Source organism: Mirounga angustirostris, unplaced genomic scaffold, assembly GCF_029215605.1.
Source record: "Mirounga angustirostris isolate CCGP_5_RB_7025 unplaced genomic scaffold, mMirAng1.0.hap1 SCAF_7, whole genome shotgun sequence".
Taxonomy (NCBI): Eukaryota; Metazoa; Chordata; class Mammalia; order Carnivora; family Phocidae; genus Mirounga; species Mirounga angustirostris.
This window is the reverse complement of record NW_026991715.1, coordinates 129559340-129575827: the sequence shown is the minus strand read 5'-3', so window position 1 is coordinate 129575827 and position 16488 is coordinate 129559340. Positions and strand designations below refer to the sequence as shown.

At 39.6% G+C, this 16488-nt stretch overlaps 1 protein-coding gene across 11 annotated transcripts in view; it reads left to right on the top strand.

Annotated features, from left to right (window-relative positions):
- The window catches only part of CUNH5orf22 (chromosome unknown C5orf22 homolog), a 61692-nt gene that overhangs the window by 12192 nt on the left and 33012 nt on the right, over window positions 1-16488 (top strand). For 3 of the 11 annotated variants that reach the window (XM_045863069.3, XM_054504670.2, XM_054504653.2), the window contains 3 exons: window positions 2019-2158; window positions 6615-9529; window positions 12727-14303. In XM_045863069.3, the coding sequence (XP_045719025.1) occupies window positions 2019-2158; window positions 6615-6747 (273 nt within the window). In that variant the 3' untranslated portion in view covers window positions 6748-9529; window positions 12727-14303. Of the gene's footprint in view, window positions 1-2018; window positions 2159-6614; window positions 9530-12726; window positions 14304-16488 lie in introns of those variants that run through there. The other 8 variants (XM_064596822.1, XM_064596823.1, XM_064596821.1 and 5 more) reach the window with 5 other exon arrangements.

Sequence of the window (16488 nt, the reverse complement as noted above, 5' to 3'; positions counted from 1 at the left end):
TGAAAAAATACATAACTTTTTAGAAGTCAGAATACTAGAAAAGTTTTCCAGAAAAAATAAGTTTTTCCCAGTTTTATGTATGAAGCAAAAGTGCTGTGTATGTTTTTATTTTGTTTATGGTCAGATCTCTCCTTGCCAGAGAAAAGAAAGTATAGTTTTTCAAGTTGTCCCTTATTTATTTATTTTTTTTTTTTTTAAGATTTTTATTTATTTATTTGACAGAGAGAGACACAGCGAGAGAGGGAACACAAGCAGGGGGAGTGGGAGAGGGAGAAGCAGGCTCCCTGCAGAGCAGGGAGCCCGATGCGGGACTCAATCCCAGGACCCTGGGATCATGACCTGAGCTGAAGGCAGTCGCTTAACCAACTGAGCCACCCAGGCGCCCTGTCCCTTATTTATTAATTCGTTTTCATAGTCCCTTCCTCCTCCTTTCTTTCCTCTCTCTGAAGACTTTCCTGATTGTAAAAACCAAGAGAAAGACAAAAGAAGCTGAGATGCTCTGGCAAGTGCATCTCAACTGTATTAGCTGTATCACTGACTTCTTTTCTTCTGTATCACAAGTCTTCTTTTACTCCTGGTGCTTCTTTGACTTCAATAAATTGTGTTTTTGATCTAGTGTTTTCTTTAGTTGTGGAATACAATCAGACCTCCTTATTTGAAATGAAGTTTATGTACTGATTTAATGCCAACTTTATAAGAATAAAAAAATACGAAAGAATATTTTGGTTAAATTGGAGCTAGTCCAAAACCCACTTTTTTTTTTAATGGCAATTTTTAAGAATGATAGAGTTGGAAGATACTTAGGATTTTAAAATGCTTCAGCTTGCATGACACTGTTGAATGTGTCTTCATGCAGGTCTGCTGTAAATGTTACATTGCATCAGGATTTTCCAGTGGTAGATGGGGTTTTGGATATTGCTGAACGAAGGAAGGGATGGAATGGGCTTGATTGCAGATTATGGAACCAAATATGATGTGCCTATAGCTGCAGGATTAGACCACTAAGTGTTTTGATCCTTTCAATAGAAAAGAACATGCACAGGGGCGCCTGGGTAGCTCAGCCGGCCTTTGGCTCAGGTCATGACCCCAGGGTCCTGGGATCGAGTCCCGCATCGGGCTCCCTGCTCAGCGGGGAGCCTGCTTCTCCCTCTCCCTCTGCCTGCCTCTCTGCCTGCTTGTTCTCTCTCTCTCTCTGTCAAATAAATAAATAAAATCTTTAAAAAAAGAAAAGAACATGCACATTCTGTCATTTTCCTACATTGATTGTTCCTAGTTAAGATTTTGATATGTATCCAGAGCCTTCAATAAAATAGATTAATGAGGGTTTTTTCCCATGCTTTGCACTCGTATACACTAGGCAAAACAGTGACATACTGAGTTCCATTTTTCAAAATTTCAAAGCAGAGGATGTAAAATGTTAGCCCTTGAGCCACTTCTAACTCTCAGGCATAGTTGAGTGCTAAGACTGGAACACCAGTCATTTACATTTAAAACACATCTATAGATGTTAGTAGTATGTGATTGTACATATAAAGGATACATAAGAAACTGGTAACAGGAGAAAGACTTTCCCTTATATCCTCCTGAAACTTTGAACATAGTACTAGATTAGATGCATGTGTCTAAAAATATATATATATGCTGAAAGAAGAGGTAAGATGAGAATATGTATAGTTTTATATCCGCTTTTAGAATCTAGGTGAAATGGATAATTTGCTAGAAAATAGGAATTATCAAAATAGACTCAAAGACAGAAACTGAATTCATAATTACAAAATTAAAAAGTAGTTAAAAGAATTATTCCTATAAAAGACATCAGGCCCAAACAGCTGTACAGGCCAGTTCTTCCAAAACTTTAAAGAATAGAGAACTTCTGTAGCACAGAAATTACTAAGGAAGAAAACAATCCCAGTCCACAACAATATTACAAGATTTGTCAGCAAGGACATTAATGGTTAAAGAATCTTCTAAAAACGATAAAGACTTAACAGTGTAATTTTTAATTTTCTTATTTTCAGGTTCACCAGGCTGGTCTAACCTGTGATTACTCAGAACTTCCTCACCATATCAGCACAGAACAAGAAATTGAGTATCTTATTCAGTCTGTATATTATTTACTGAAAAATTTACCAAAACCTACTCTTGTGACAATTGCAAGGTAAGTGTGGTAGCCTGAATAATGGCCCACCAAAGATATTCACATCCTAATCTCCAGAACCTGTGTATATGTTTCTTGTATAGGAAAAGAGACTTTGCAAGTGTAATTAACTCAACGAACTTGAAATGAGGAGATTAGCCTGGATTATCCAGTGGGCCAGTGTGCTCCCAGTGGTCCTTATAAAAGGAGCACAAGAGGGTCAGAATCAGAAATTGAAAGATGCTGGGCTGCTGGCTTTGAAGATGGAGGATAGGGCCACAAGCAAAGGAATGCAGGCAGCCTCTAGAAGCTGGAAAGACAGGGAAACAGATTCTTACCTAGAACCTAGAGAAGAAGACAGCCCTGCTAGCATCTTGATTGTAGGACGCTGTAATAACTTTGTGTTGCTTTAAGCCATTGAGTTTGTGGTAATTTGTTATAGCAGCCATAGGAAATTAATACAGTCTCAATAGATGAATCTAATGATTACTATTACAGTAATTCTAATCAATTTTTCACCTACTCGGCTCAAAATTCAGATGTTGTATTTTCTCTTTCCTCTTAGTAATGGTTGGCAAACAACATGCAGTTCTTATTGTCTTATCTTTGAAGTTGGTGATACTATTCAGATGAACACAAGAATTCCCATTTATGTGTCTCCAAAAGGCTATTTAGCTGCTGCCATGTTTCAGATTTGAGAATAATGTGCTGAAAGTTACAACAATTTTTTTTATTATGTTAATCACCATACATTACATCATTAGTTTTTGATGTAGTGTTCCATGATTCATTGTTTGCATATAACACCCAGTGCTCCATGCAGAACGTGCCCTCTTTAATACCCATCACCAGGCTAACCCATCCTCCCACCCCCCTCCCCTCTAGAACCCTCAGTTTGTTTTTCAGAGTCCATAGTGTCTCATGGTTCGTCTCCCCCTCTGATTTCCACCCCCTTCATTCTTCCCCTCCTGCTATCATCATCATCTTCTTTTTTTTTTTAACATATGTTGTATTATTTGCTTCAGAGGTACAGATCTGTGATTCAACAGTCTTGTACACTTCACAGCGCTTATCATAGCACATACCCTCCCCAATGTCTATCACCCAGCCACCCCATCCCTCCCACCCCCCACCACTCCAGCAACCCTCAGTTTGTGTCCTGAGATTAAGAATTCCTCATATCAGTGAGGTCATATGATACATGTCTTTCTCTGATTGACTTATTTCGCTCAGCATAATACCCTCCAGTTCCAGCCACGTCGTTGCAAATGGCAAGATTTCATTCTTTTTGATGGCTGCATAATATTCCATTGTCTATATATACCACATCTTCTTTATCCATTCATCTGTCAATGGACATCTTGGCTCTTTCCACAGTTTGGCTATTGTGGACATTGCTGCTATAAACATCGGGGTGTACGTACCCCTTCAGATCCCTACATTTGTATCTTTGGGGTAAATACCCAGTAGTGCAATTGCTGGATCGTATGGTAGCTCTATTTTCAACTTTTTGAGGAACCTCCATACTGTTTTCCAGAGTGGCTGCACCAGCTTGCATTCCCACTGAAAGTTATAACAATTTAATAAAACTTTTCTGTGTTAATCTTTGGGCTGGTTTTATATGGAACTGTGAGGTTAATACTTTCATATTTAATATTTTATGACAAATATTTTTAATGTCCTTTTACCATCCTGAAACAAAATTCATAGATAATCTAACCTACATACATACATAGTTTAAGTATATAGAAATATTATACATAATATATAGATAATATAATTGTCTTAGTTCATTCAGGCTGCAATAACAGAATACCATAGACCATGTGGCTTATAAACACCAGAAGTTCACTCCTCGCAGTCCTGGAGGCTGGGTAATTCAAGAGGCAGTCACTCACAGATTCAGTGTGGTGAAGACCTACTTCCTGGTTTACAGACCACAATCTTCTCCCTATAACCTCACATGGTGGAAGGCGTGAAGGAGCTCTCTGGGGTCTCTTTCATAGTGGCATTAATCTCATTCATGAGGAGTCCACCTTCATGACTTAATCACCTCCAAATATGATCACATTGGGAATTAGATTCAACATAAGGATTTTGGAAGGACACAAACATTTAGTTAATAGCAATAACCTACCTGTACACATAATTTAAATATATGTTTATATATGTATACATACACAAAAATTATTATAACATAAAAGAAATGAAAGTAACTGATAAAGTAATATGTATTAAAATGCCACACAAGGGGTGCCTGGGTGGCTCAGTCGTTAGGCATCTGCCTTCGGCTCGGGTGGTGATCTCGGGGTCCTTGGATCAAGCCCTGTGTTGGGCTCCCTGCTCAGAAGGGAATCTGCTTCTCCCTCTCCCTCTGCCCTTCCCTCTCACTTGTGCGCGTGTGTGCGTGCTCTCTCTCTCTCTCTCTCAAATAATAAAGTCTTTTAAAAAAAATTTTTTTGAAGTCACACAGAACTAGCATCTTTACAGAGTCACTAAATGTAAAGTTACAAGTGCAAACAGATACTCATGTGATGTATTGGCCAAATACCATGAACAGCACTGCCATAGTGACATGGATTTTTCTCGTCCTACCAACCTCTTGGTAAAGTTCTGAACCTAAAATCCAGTCTTGTCTCAATATACAGAGTAGCTGCATTCCTGGGAAATTTAGTTCATATTTAATCCATTTTCAAAAATACTTTGTTCATATGTAGAAGAGAAATTCTAGGCTCAAGAATTAAAAACAGGGAAAGTATATAGGACATGGGACAGGTATTTATATTTACATTCATATTGCAGGTCTGTCCTGCGTATTGCAAGCATTCTGGCAGCCCTGCCCTCTTGCCTTAGCCCCTTGTCATTGTGACAATCAAAAATGTACCTACAGGTTTCCAAAACTCCCTCTTGGGGGTAGCTTCCCTCAAGAACTACTCTAACAGTGTTTTAAAGAAGCCAGAAATCTTTTTGAAAGCATAGAAGTACTCCTTATTTATTAAGGCTTATAAATTAAACTCTTATATATGATATTTTCTCAAACTAGGTCTTTATCCATATGTATATATTAGACAGTATTTAATTATTTTAAATTGCTCTGTCTCATTTATTGTGTGTTATTTACATCAAGTCTCAAAAATAACCTGATCACCAAAGAATGGACTGAGTTTATCAGAAGTCTTACAGATTATGTCTTTAGGTCTAAAATACTTGTGACAAGGACTAAGCTAGATAACTAAATCCATTTCCTTCTTTTTTTTTTTTTTAAAGATTTTATTTATTTATTTGAGAGAGAGAGAATGAGAGAGAGCACATGAGAGGGAGAGGGTCAGAGGGAGAAGCAGACTCCCTGCCGAGCAGGGAGCCCGATGCAGGACTCGATCCAGGGACTCCAGGATCATGACCTGAGCCGAAGGCAGTCGCTTAACCACCTGAGCCACCCAGGCGCCCTAAATCCATTTCCTTCTATAAAGATTTCCAATCCCACATCTAAATGGCTTTCCTCACCCCAGTCCAGAACCAGGAGACAGTGATGAAATCATTTCAGATCTTAATCCAGCTGTAATTGTCAGTGACATTGGAACTGCTTGGTAACTGAGGTTGTAGTTGGTGATTGTGGAAAAACTCCCCAAAATACAGGTTCCTGCCCCATCCCACTTTGCTCTTTTCTCCTTAATACCACCTGGGAGGGGCGCCTGGGTGGCTCAGTCATTAAGCATCTGCCTTCGGCTCAGGTCATGATCCCAGGGTCCTGGGATCGAGCCCCGCATCGGGCTCCCTGCTCCGCGGGAAACCTGCTTCTCCCTCTCCCACTCCCCCTGCTTGTGTTCCCTCTCTCGCTGTCTCTCTCTCTGTCAAATAAATAAATAAAAGCCTTAAAAAAAAAAAAATACCACCTGGGAAACTAATCCCAAAACCAGCACATCTCCACATTTCATTTTGGATGATCCTACATACTTGTATAGTTAACAGATCGTTTTTAAAAGTAGACACCTTTTATCAGTTGGAAAAACTCTACTCTTATAATTTCTAGCCCTACTGTGCCCATAATAAAAGAATGAGAAAGATGCCCAATCACTAAGATAATAACCCCCAGTATTTCCAGTATCTCCCTTCCAGGGAAACAGCAATCTAGTGATTAAGCACTGAGGCTTTGAAGACATGTTGTGTCATTTTGAATCCCATCACCAGCACTTAGCAGCTGGGTGACCCATGCAGGGTAATTTTCTCTGTTTCAGATTCCTTTTAAAGGGGTCGTAAATATATGTATTTCATAGAGTTGCTGAGAAGATTAAAGAATGTAATGCACCTGACATAGAGTAAACATTTAGTAGCTTTCAACCATTACTATTCCAAAATTCAACATACCTTCATTTCGATTTTATATTGAAATCAACAAATGCAGATTTTTCTTCACTGCACAGTGTGATCTCATCTTATTTACATGTATTCTCCTTTCTCTTTCTCTTCTTGGTTCCAGGTCAAGTCTGGATGATTACTGTCCTTCTGAGCAAGTTGACACCATTCAAGAAAAAGTCCTCAATGTGCTACGCTCCCTCTATGGGGCTGTAGACATACAGCTGGTGTACTTAGCAGAATGTTCTCCATCTTGAAACAACAAAACACTAGGCTCCTATTACATCTTTTTTTTTTTTTTTAGGGTTTTCATTAACTTATTTGTAAATGAGTCTTCCAGAAAAGACTTTGTTTTTATATTAACTTTAAGTTAAAATCTTTCAGGTATTTTGAATCTCAAAACAGATATCATCAGTTGTCAAAAGATGACAATTTTTTTGACATCAAGTCTTCCCCCCACAATTGATTGTTGCTTATTTTTCTTCCTTTCCATCATTGTCTTCTTCATTTTGTAAGGGTTGGTTTTTTTCCTCTTTTCCCCCTACGTCAATTGGACTATACAAAATTCATTCATTTATTCACTCAACTGACATTTATTGAGCACTTACATGTGCCAAACATAATTAAGTGCTGGGTGTATGGTAATGAACAGAATAGACAGGTCCCCTGCCCTCTTACGGGACAGCTGAGAAACAAATTACGGATTATGAGAAGTATTGTGAAGGAAAGAACAACCATAAACACGTCTTAGGCATGCTCTTAGTACTCAGGGTACCTAGCTGTATAAGAAAGTAACATTCTCAAAAGCTACTACCAAAAAAATAAACTTGCCAGTCCATGAAAATCAGAAAATCTACCTTTCCAAGACTGTCAGGGTTGTGGCCCAGCTGTTGCTGCATATTCTCACATTGTTGGAGTGGAGGAGGTCTATTTGAGTAAAGTCAACTAGCAAAAATTTTCTTTGCTAATCAGAAAAGCCCTGCAGGGTTTTTGGTGCCTCCAAATTATCAGTATGGGCATTGATTATCATTATAGTTCCTAAGTGCCACTTTATTGGCAGTCTGGGTTGATAATTTCGTCAAATAAACCAGCTTTTAGTGTAAATGGAAAAAAGAGGGTGCCTGGGTGGCTCAGTCGTTAAGCGTCTGCCTTTGGCTCAGGTCATGATCCCGGGGTCCTGGGATCGAGCCCAGCGTCGGGCTCCCTGCTCCGCGGGAAGCCTGCTTCTCCCTCTCCCACTCCCCCTGCTTGTGTTCCCTCTCTCGCTGTGTCTCTCTCTGTCAAATAAATAAAATCTTTAAAAAAGAAAAAAAGATAAATCCTTAATTCTGACCTACCGTAAATACCCGAAGACTCAACTGCCTTCCACCAGATTCTCCATGAGTAAGAGAACCTACCTGAGTCCTTCTTAATCATGGAACTTTTCATTTGCTTAATTTACCAAAGTCTTCCCTCTTCAGTATTCCTGAGGTTCAGCAATCATTTTTACCTACCTGATTTCTTTTTTTTTTTTAAAGGTAGGATGGCATTTAGAGGGGGAAAAAAACACCAATCCATTCCTCAATCCTAATACAGCAGTTGTTTTCATTTTTGCATGTAACTTTTGGGCCTTGACCACATGTACATGTTGAGTTGCATGTAGCTACAATTGTAATGTGTTACCTAACTTGATGGCTAATACCCAAGTCCCATAACCATCGTCACTCAATAGATGGCACCAGATCCCATTTTTCCAATGATGCTGTTTTCCAGCAAATTTTTCTTGTCACCAAATTGATTTCCCAAGGCTGATAGCATGAATGCCTATTTCTGTTGTGAAAAGCAAAGCAAAGTGATGCTACTTTCCATTTTGATAGAACATTATGTGCCAAAAAGTTTTCTCTGTAAAATCAGAATTGTAAAACAGTGCTATTTATTTTTAAATTTAAAAAAAAATTATTAGATTTCTGTAAATGGATGTTACTTTTATGAGTAAATTATTTTGTGTGCTAAAAGAAATAAAAAGGTGTGTTTTGAGGTTTTAAAGATTTAAAACCAAACTAGCACTAGTTGTATATGATCTCAGTGTGTTCATAGTACTGATCTTATGATCTGCTTGAGTAGTCATTTATTACAATTCCCATGAACTCGATGTGATTCATCATTTTTTTAACTCAGGTAGAATAAAAGGGCATGAGTTTCTTTTTTTCAGAATATTCGTTGTTTCGTCCTCCTGCTCTGTGATTCTCTTTGAATCAAATTCAGCCCCTATTTGTTGACTAGCACCAACTTGGTAAATTATGTCACTGCATTTCAAATAGGAAGATACTTAGTTTATCAAGACATCCTTCATGTGTGTTCTAAGTACCAATGAGGAATACCACCATACAGGGTTTTGGATTATGTACAAATATCACGGAAGCATGGGATTTTGAGCAATTTTTTAAAAACTGTGACTTAAATATAAGCATTGACCAGAGCTTTGGTAGTAAAAAGTATATATTCCCCAGTATCCAAGAAGCTAAGTCTTTTTTTTCCTTCAGAAATATTTTTTGTAGACCTCTGTCTTTGAGTGTTCTGGGTCCTCAAGGAGCACTTAGTCAAGGTTCTTCACTCTTTATAGGATATTCTCTCTAAATCTTTATTCTGTTTTAGCAGTAGTGGCCCTGGATTGCTGGCAATGTATGCATCATACTGCTAATAGTTTAGAGTCAGTGGTGTTGCTTAGTACAGGATTATCTCATTCAGCACACATCTTAGGAGAAAGCACTTGCATGAAACTGAAGGAGTTTTTATTGGCCGTCTCAGAACGGCTCGAGATACGTGAGGATCCTTATTGGACTGTGCTTGGTCATCCTGAGTCACAGCACTCTTGTAGTGCTTGTTTCTAAACTAACTGGTCCTGCACTGTCTCTGTGGTTTTGTTGTTCCAGCTGCACTCCTAGGAACCCAAACATCGGTGCCATCCTGTCCCTTTATTCTCATTTGGGTGCAAATGAAGTTACGGTGACTGAGGAGGTTTCTATGAACCTGGATTCTTAGGAGAGAGTTCTCTGAACGGTAAATATTCTGGTCACTCACTGGAGGGTATGTCTTACCATTGCGAACTAGTAAGTTGGCATTCGATGCATTAGTATCTTAGGAGTTTGGTTCCTAGGATTCAGAAGCAGGAGCTCTACCGAGGCTGAAGCAAGGCTGAGGTTGCATGATTTCACTTCCTTTGAAGACCTTGTTGAATAGTCAGCCAGCCTCTAGTTACAGCTTTCCTACCATGTCTGTAACTTCACAATGCTCATCAATGGCACCTAGACCTTGAAGCCTAGCCATCAGCACTGTTTAGGGGCCTTAGCACCCCAGTTGATACGAAGCATGCCAAGACAAAGATACGGAGTATAGCTGTAAAAGTGTGAGCTTCAGAGAGCTACTGCCTGGCTCCAGTGTCCCCTTCTCCACTGTTCCCACCGAATGACCTCTCTAAGCCTCAGCTTCCCTTTTACAATAAGAGCTTAACTCGTTGGCATATTCTGAAGAATAACATACAAAACCCTTAATGCAAGAACCATTCAGTAAACATTTGACTGTTATCTCCAAGCCCAGCCCTACTTTGAATGTCCTGTGATGGCTGTTCAAGTCTCAACTGCTCTTCTTATGCCTCTCCTAAATCCTGATTTTTTTAAACCCTATGTTAGTTTCTACTGAATTTCTGTGAAAAGAAGTATCAGCTTTAAGCAGAGTTACTTACAGTGTAAAAGTTTTGTCTTGAAATTGGTACAAGGATCCCTTTATTCACAATTTTAAAACTTCCACCCATGCAATCAGGGGCAGGGGTGCGGTGGGGGAGGTATCAGGGAAGTCAAAGCCTTCCCTAGTTGTGTTTTTTTTTTCCTCTTTACACTTTACCTCCTGCCTGCTTGCAGATAAAGCTAGGATTTGTGATGCTAAACCTCTAATACGGTCAATGTTTGGAAATTGCTGCCTCCCGACTTATAATTTACCTTCATAAAATCTTGAATTATCTTCATCATTTTTAATGTTGCCCGCAAAAAAAGTCCCCCATGTATCAGCCAGAGCCTGCTGGGGACGTGGGGGTAGAGTGAGTACCTCCAAACATCTCACTGTTCTTTCCAGACCCCTCACAAGCATCCTTCGTCTGGGTCTCCGCCTTATTATGGACCCTATATTGTACATGCTCTTGTGAGCATGCTATTTTTGAGAGCAAATTGAACAAACGGAAGCATTAATACAAGAACATTTACCAAGGATTAAGTGTGTTAAAAACGAGTCCAAAAGAGCTAAAGGATACTACCTATAATCTAGTGATTATGTCCATAGAACAACTGTGTTAAACATGGAAGAAAGGCTACCAGGTATTTTGCAATCTGTTCTTTTGTGGATAAAACCTGGTAAGAACCGTGTTCCACTTCCATAAGTTCCAGTGCTTATGTTAACACGATGTAAAAATGTGTATCGTTTGAATTTCAGCCTCAGAATCTTATATTTAACACTACCATACAAAAACCGTGGATGTGAACTTTTGGTCCCTAAAAAGAATATTGCCCTTAGATTATAGCTTTGCCAAGTGTTGGTGAAGTAACCCTCTTCCTCGCTTCTGAGTTTCCTTCCATGGGGAGGCACCTCCCAGTAGAGTCTGACCTTGCTGTGCCCTTTTCCTCACTGCTCGGCAGAGCAAGAGTGAAGGAAGGGGATTCTAAGATGCCTTCTGCTAGCATTGTGTGTGCACGTTCTGTTTCGCCCTTCCCGCCTCGGTCCTAAGAACAGGCCCTGCAGGAGAGCTCACCGCTAGTTTGTCAGGAAGTCAGTTGTGTCCACAGACCTCAGCCACGTTCTTTAGTATCCATTTTGTCAGTAACAATGGCGACCTTTTTATCTTCATCTGCCTGAATGCCTATTTCTAAGTCGTTCAGAAACTTAGTTGAGAACAGTTAGGTCTACAGGGCTTCCACAAACCCCAACATGACAAAGGCTTGTTTGTTAAATAATATGGAAAGTTTATAAATGCAGTAGCTCTTTGGAATTCCAGCCAAAAAGGAAGACATTCTCTGACCATTCTGAATAAACCCACAATAGCATAATCTGTTTATACAGTCTGCTTTTCTGCTATGGAGTATAGACATTTAGAAATGTTTTTTAAGATTTATTTTACTTTTAAGTGCTTTTTTTGGATGTCAGACTGGTGTTTTATTTTTGACATCATGCTAAAATGGGCAACACAGCATCTAGTGAGCCTCCTATATCAGCAACAACCAATTATGACAGAAGAAAAGATCTTACTTACAATAGCACCACTTCGCTCAAAAAAAAAAAAACCTATGAATAAACTAAATGAAACATTAACACTTATGCAGAAAAAACTTTAAGAAGGTATTGAAGAATATAAATGAAGGCATGAATATCTATGGAAAGATATGTGTTTGTTTTCTTTAGGATTTTATTTATTTATTTGTCAGAGAGAGAGAGAGCGCACAGGCAGGGAGAGTGGCAGGCAGAGGGAGAGGGAGGAGCAGGATCCCCGCTGAGCAGAGAGCCGGATGCGGGGCTCAATCCCAGGACCCTAGGATCATGACTTGAGCTGAAGGCAGACACTTAACTGACTGAGCCACCCAGGCGTCCCAAGATACGTGTTTATATAAAAAAAAATTCAATGTTATAAAGATGTCAGTGTTTCCCATATCAAACTACATATAATGTAATTTCAATAAGCATATGAAGGAGAGGGCGCCTGAGTGACTCAGTTAAGCAGCTGCCTTCAGCTCAAGTCATGATCCCAGGGTCCAGGGATCGAGCCCCACATCGGGCTTCCTGCTCAGCGGGGAGCCTGCTTCTCCCTCTCCCTCTGCTGCTCCCCCTGCTTGTGTTCTCTCTCATGCGCACTCTCTCTCTCTAATAAATAAATAAAATCTTAAAAAAAAAAAGCATTATGAAGGAGATATTATTTTAAGTAGTGAGGCTAATTCTAAAGTTCATATGGAAAAATGATCATGCAAGGAAAACCAGAAAAAAAAAAACAAAAGTTAATGAAGAGATTAGCCCTACTATGTACCAAAATATAAGATTGTATTAATTAAAACTGTAATGCTAGCACATGAGTTGAGTGAAACAGAGTCCACAAATACATCTATATTAGTTAAAGTAAGGTTATCTAGTTTAAGGAAAAGGAAAAAACCAAGTGGCTCATACAAAATGAAAGATTATTTCTCATTTGCATAAAGTCCCAAACAGGTGTTTCTGCTTGGCAGGCTCTCCTGCAAGCAAGGATTCTGGGATGATGCTCCTTGCATCTCTAGCTCTACCATTCTGGACATGTGGCTCCCTGAGTTGTCCTGGAGGATATCTCCGTTCTAGCTAGCAGAAGGCTAGGAAGATGGCGGGTTACATGCAGAAGACTTCAGGTGCGAGGCTCATCATTTCCTAACTGCACCGGAAGCTGAGAAATCACCCTGCTGTGTGCCCAAAAAGAGGAGGGAAAAGGTTTGGTGAGTACCTAGCATTCTCTCCCACAAGACCCAAGGACGTACTAGAATGTAATGTATAGTCAGGCCGGCATTTTATATCAGTGGGGAAAGATGAAATATGCAGTAAATGATGCTGAAGAACTGGATAGCTAGCACAAAAAAATGAAGTTGGATTCCCAATTCACTCCTTACAACAAAATAAATTACAGTTGGATCAAATTTGAACAAAAAGAAGGAAAGGAGGGAGGGAAGAAAAGTATTAGAAAACACAGGGGAAAAGGGAGGCCTTTTTATAAATCAGCACGCCTACCCGGAAGATTCAAAAAAATATTGGGTGAGGATTGTGTAGGCATTCACCTAAATACAACCATCCCAGATTTCACAATCCTATTTCTTCCCTTCCATGGCTCTGACATTAAGATAGGACACCTGCTCTGGCCGTGCATTAGGTCTCCATTGCAGCTCTGACATTTTTATGATGGGATTTTGAGGCTAATTTTTGGCATAGTCTGCCCGCCTGCTGCAAGAGGTGAGGGTCTAATTAATTAAATTTGGCCATGAAAGCCTTCTAGCTTTCACAGCATGCCCTGAATTGATAGTTGGCTGACTGATGTGCCATTCTCCAAGGCTTCCAGGTTAAACCCGCAATGAGACTCTCGTTGCTCCCTGAATAGGGAGTGAACAAATTCTCCAGTCCCATTCTTGAGTGTCAACTTTCGAGGACCAAACCTGGTACCATCTATTTTAGTTGAGGTCCTCCCAAAGCCAGTATTGAGGCCAGAATTTGAGTGCATGTGGTTTATTTGGGAGGTGAGATCAGGACGCGAGGGAGTAGGGAAAGTGAGGTAGGAAGGTGGAAACGTTAGTAAAGGATATTTCAATGAGAAGATCACTGCTGTAGTCAACAAGAGTTCCATTCCACTCAGGAATCGGCAAGGATGTGGCTTAGAGTCGCCGACTGAGGGAAAGGGAAACTTGTGCATCTATCCACTGGTTCCCGTTCCTCATATGTTGAAAGTTACCTCCGAGAGCCTAATGGGCTGTTACTTTCCAGCCACCCTGGAGTGCCCAGCCTTGCATTAGCTACGGAAATTCCTGTGGCGCCGCACAACGATTCAGGAAGAGAAGCAGAAAGAACCAGACACAAGGTAGGTGGTCAGAAGGTGCAGGAACTGCCCTCTACTGGGGCCCGTAAAGTTGGTGGGACATCCGCAGCATCTGCTACAAAATGAATTCAGATGCCAGTTCTCCCTATTTCTTTCAGACAATGTAGGACAGCATAGGTTGTGTGGCCCGAAGTGTGGGAACCAGCACGCTCATATACTATTGTTGAGAATGTGTATGGGCACAGCCTCCACAAAGGCAGTTTGAGAGTAGCTATCAATACTGAAGATGCATATATATACTTTTTGATCCAGGGCTTAGGGATTTCAGTTCTAGAAATTGATCCTGCAGATACTTGTGCACAGACATTCATACAAGGATTTTCACTGTCACAGTCAAAGATTGGGCAAAGGTCTCTTTAGCAGGACACAGGAAATTCTTGTATATCCACACAGTGTCACCCTTAAGTAGAAGGAGGGTCCTCTCCTGGGTACTGATACTGAACACTATTGGGAGGGCGCAGAAAATATAAAATGATTACCAGTGTATACAGTATACTATCATATTGTACACATGGGGAAAGGAAAAGTGTGCGTATTTCTCCATGCTATGAATTTTATTCTTTATATGACTTCTCTGTCATTCCTAGGGATTTGGGATATAGATGGAGGCTCCAGGGTAGTATTAGTTCACCAAATGATAGACTGTGAAAACGAATATGATGAAAAGTGGCAAATAATAACAGAGCTCAACAAAGTGACTAGATTGCAGCTAGACATCCACAAATTAGTAGTTTTCCTGTCTGCCAGCAATAGACAGAAAATGTAATGGAAGAAATTCACAACAGAAACCTAAGTATAAAACACCTATGAATAAACATTAAAATATTCATTCAACATTGTATAATAAATATACAAGATCTTTACAGGAGAAAAGGTAAATGTTATAGTACATAGAAGAAAACCTAAGTAAATGGAGAATATTATTATTCATAGATAGGAATCTCAATATTTTATGATGCCAAATCTCTCCAAATTTATCCACAAAGACAGTGCAATCCCCAAAATATCCCAATAATATTTAGTATATAGTTTGACAAGCTTATTCAAGAACTCATAAGAAAGACTAGAAGTGTATGAATAACCTACACAATTATGGGGGGGCAAATGATCAAGAATCTTATAAATGAGTGTTTATTTTCCCTACTCATTACAGACATGTAAATGAAAATAAGATGTAGCTTTTCACTGAATAATTGACAAAAAATAAAAAATGTTGATAATACCAATCAAAAGTGCGAGGAAATGGTATTCTCCCACTCAACTAATGGAAATAAATTATTTCATGTTCTCTCAAAAGCAACTTGGTGGAAACCACGAAAATGTTAAGTATTCATTTGCAGTGACCCAGTGACTCCATTTCTCTTTATCTATCCTATAGAAACATTCAGGGTCGCCTGGGTGGCTCAGTCAGTTAAGTGTCTGCCTTTGGCTCAGGTCATGATCCCAGGGTCCTGGGATTGAGCCCCGTGTCAGGCTCCCTGCTCAGTGAGGAGTTTGCTTCTCCCTCTGCCCTTACCCCTCCCCCATGCTCTCTCTCCCACCCTCTCTCTCTTTCAAATAAATAAATCTCTTTTAAAAAAGCAACATTCAAACATGTATTTGAAATGGCATGCACAAAGATGTTCTTACCCTCATAGTTTGTAGTTGCAGAGGAAAAAAAAGGACAACCTAAATATCCATCAATAGAGTAATAGATGGCTAAATAAACCATAGTAAATCCATACTGTGAAATACTACATAGTAATTTAAAAGAATGATACATATCAATATATACTGATATGAAAAGAACTCCAAGACATGAAGAATGAAGAGCGATGTTTAGAATAATGTAGTCAAATAACATTCCATTTATGAAAACATAAAACTCCCCAAAACAACCTTGTGTGCATGTACAGGTACAAGTACACGATCATACCTTTATTTTAAAAAAGGATATTCACTGGCCAAGACAGTAGCCACTAACCACATGTCTATTCAAATTTACATTTAGATTAAGTGTCATTTACAATTCAGTTCCTCAGTCTCCCCAGCCACAACTGAAGTGCTCAGACATCACAGATACAGACCATTTCCATTATTGCAAAAGGTTCTATTGAAATATGTCTAGCCTCTTAATACCTCCAACCTTCCTCATCGAAGAGGGTCTATAAACCAGCATCGGCATCACCTGGGAGCTTGTTAGAAATTCAGAACCTTGGGTCCCTCCCTAGACTTGCTGAACCAAAATCTGCATTTCAACAAGATCCCCCCTCCCCCCCAGTAATTTTTATGCCTAATAGGGCTTAAAAGCTCTACACTAGTCTTCAATAATATTAGCATCATTATCACCAGTGTTGAGACGCTCCTTTAGTTATTCTTCCTTTGCACCTGGTGAGGGCTT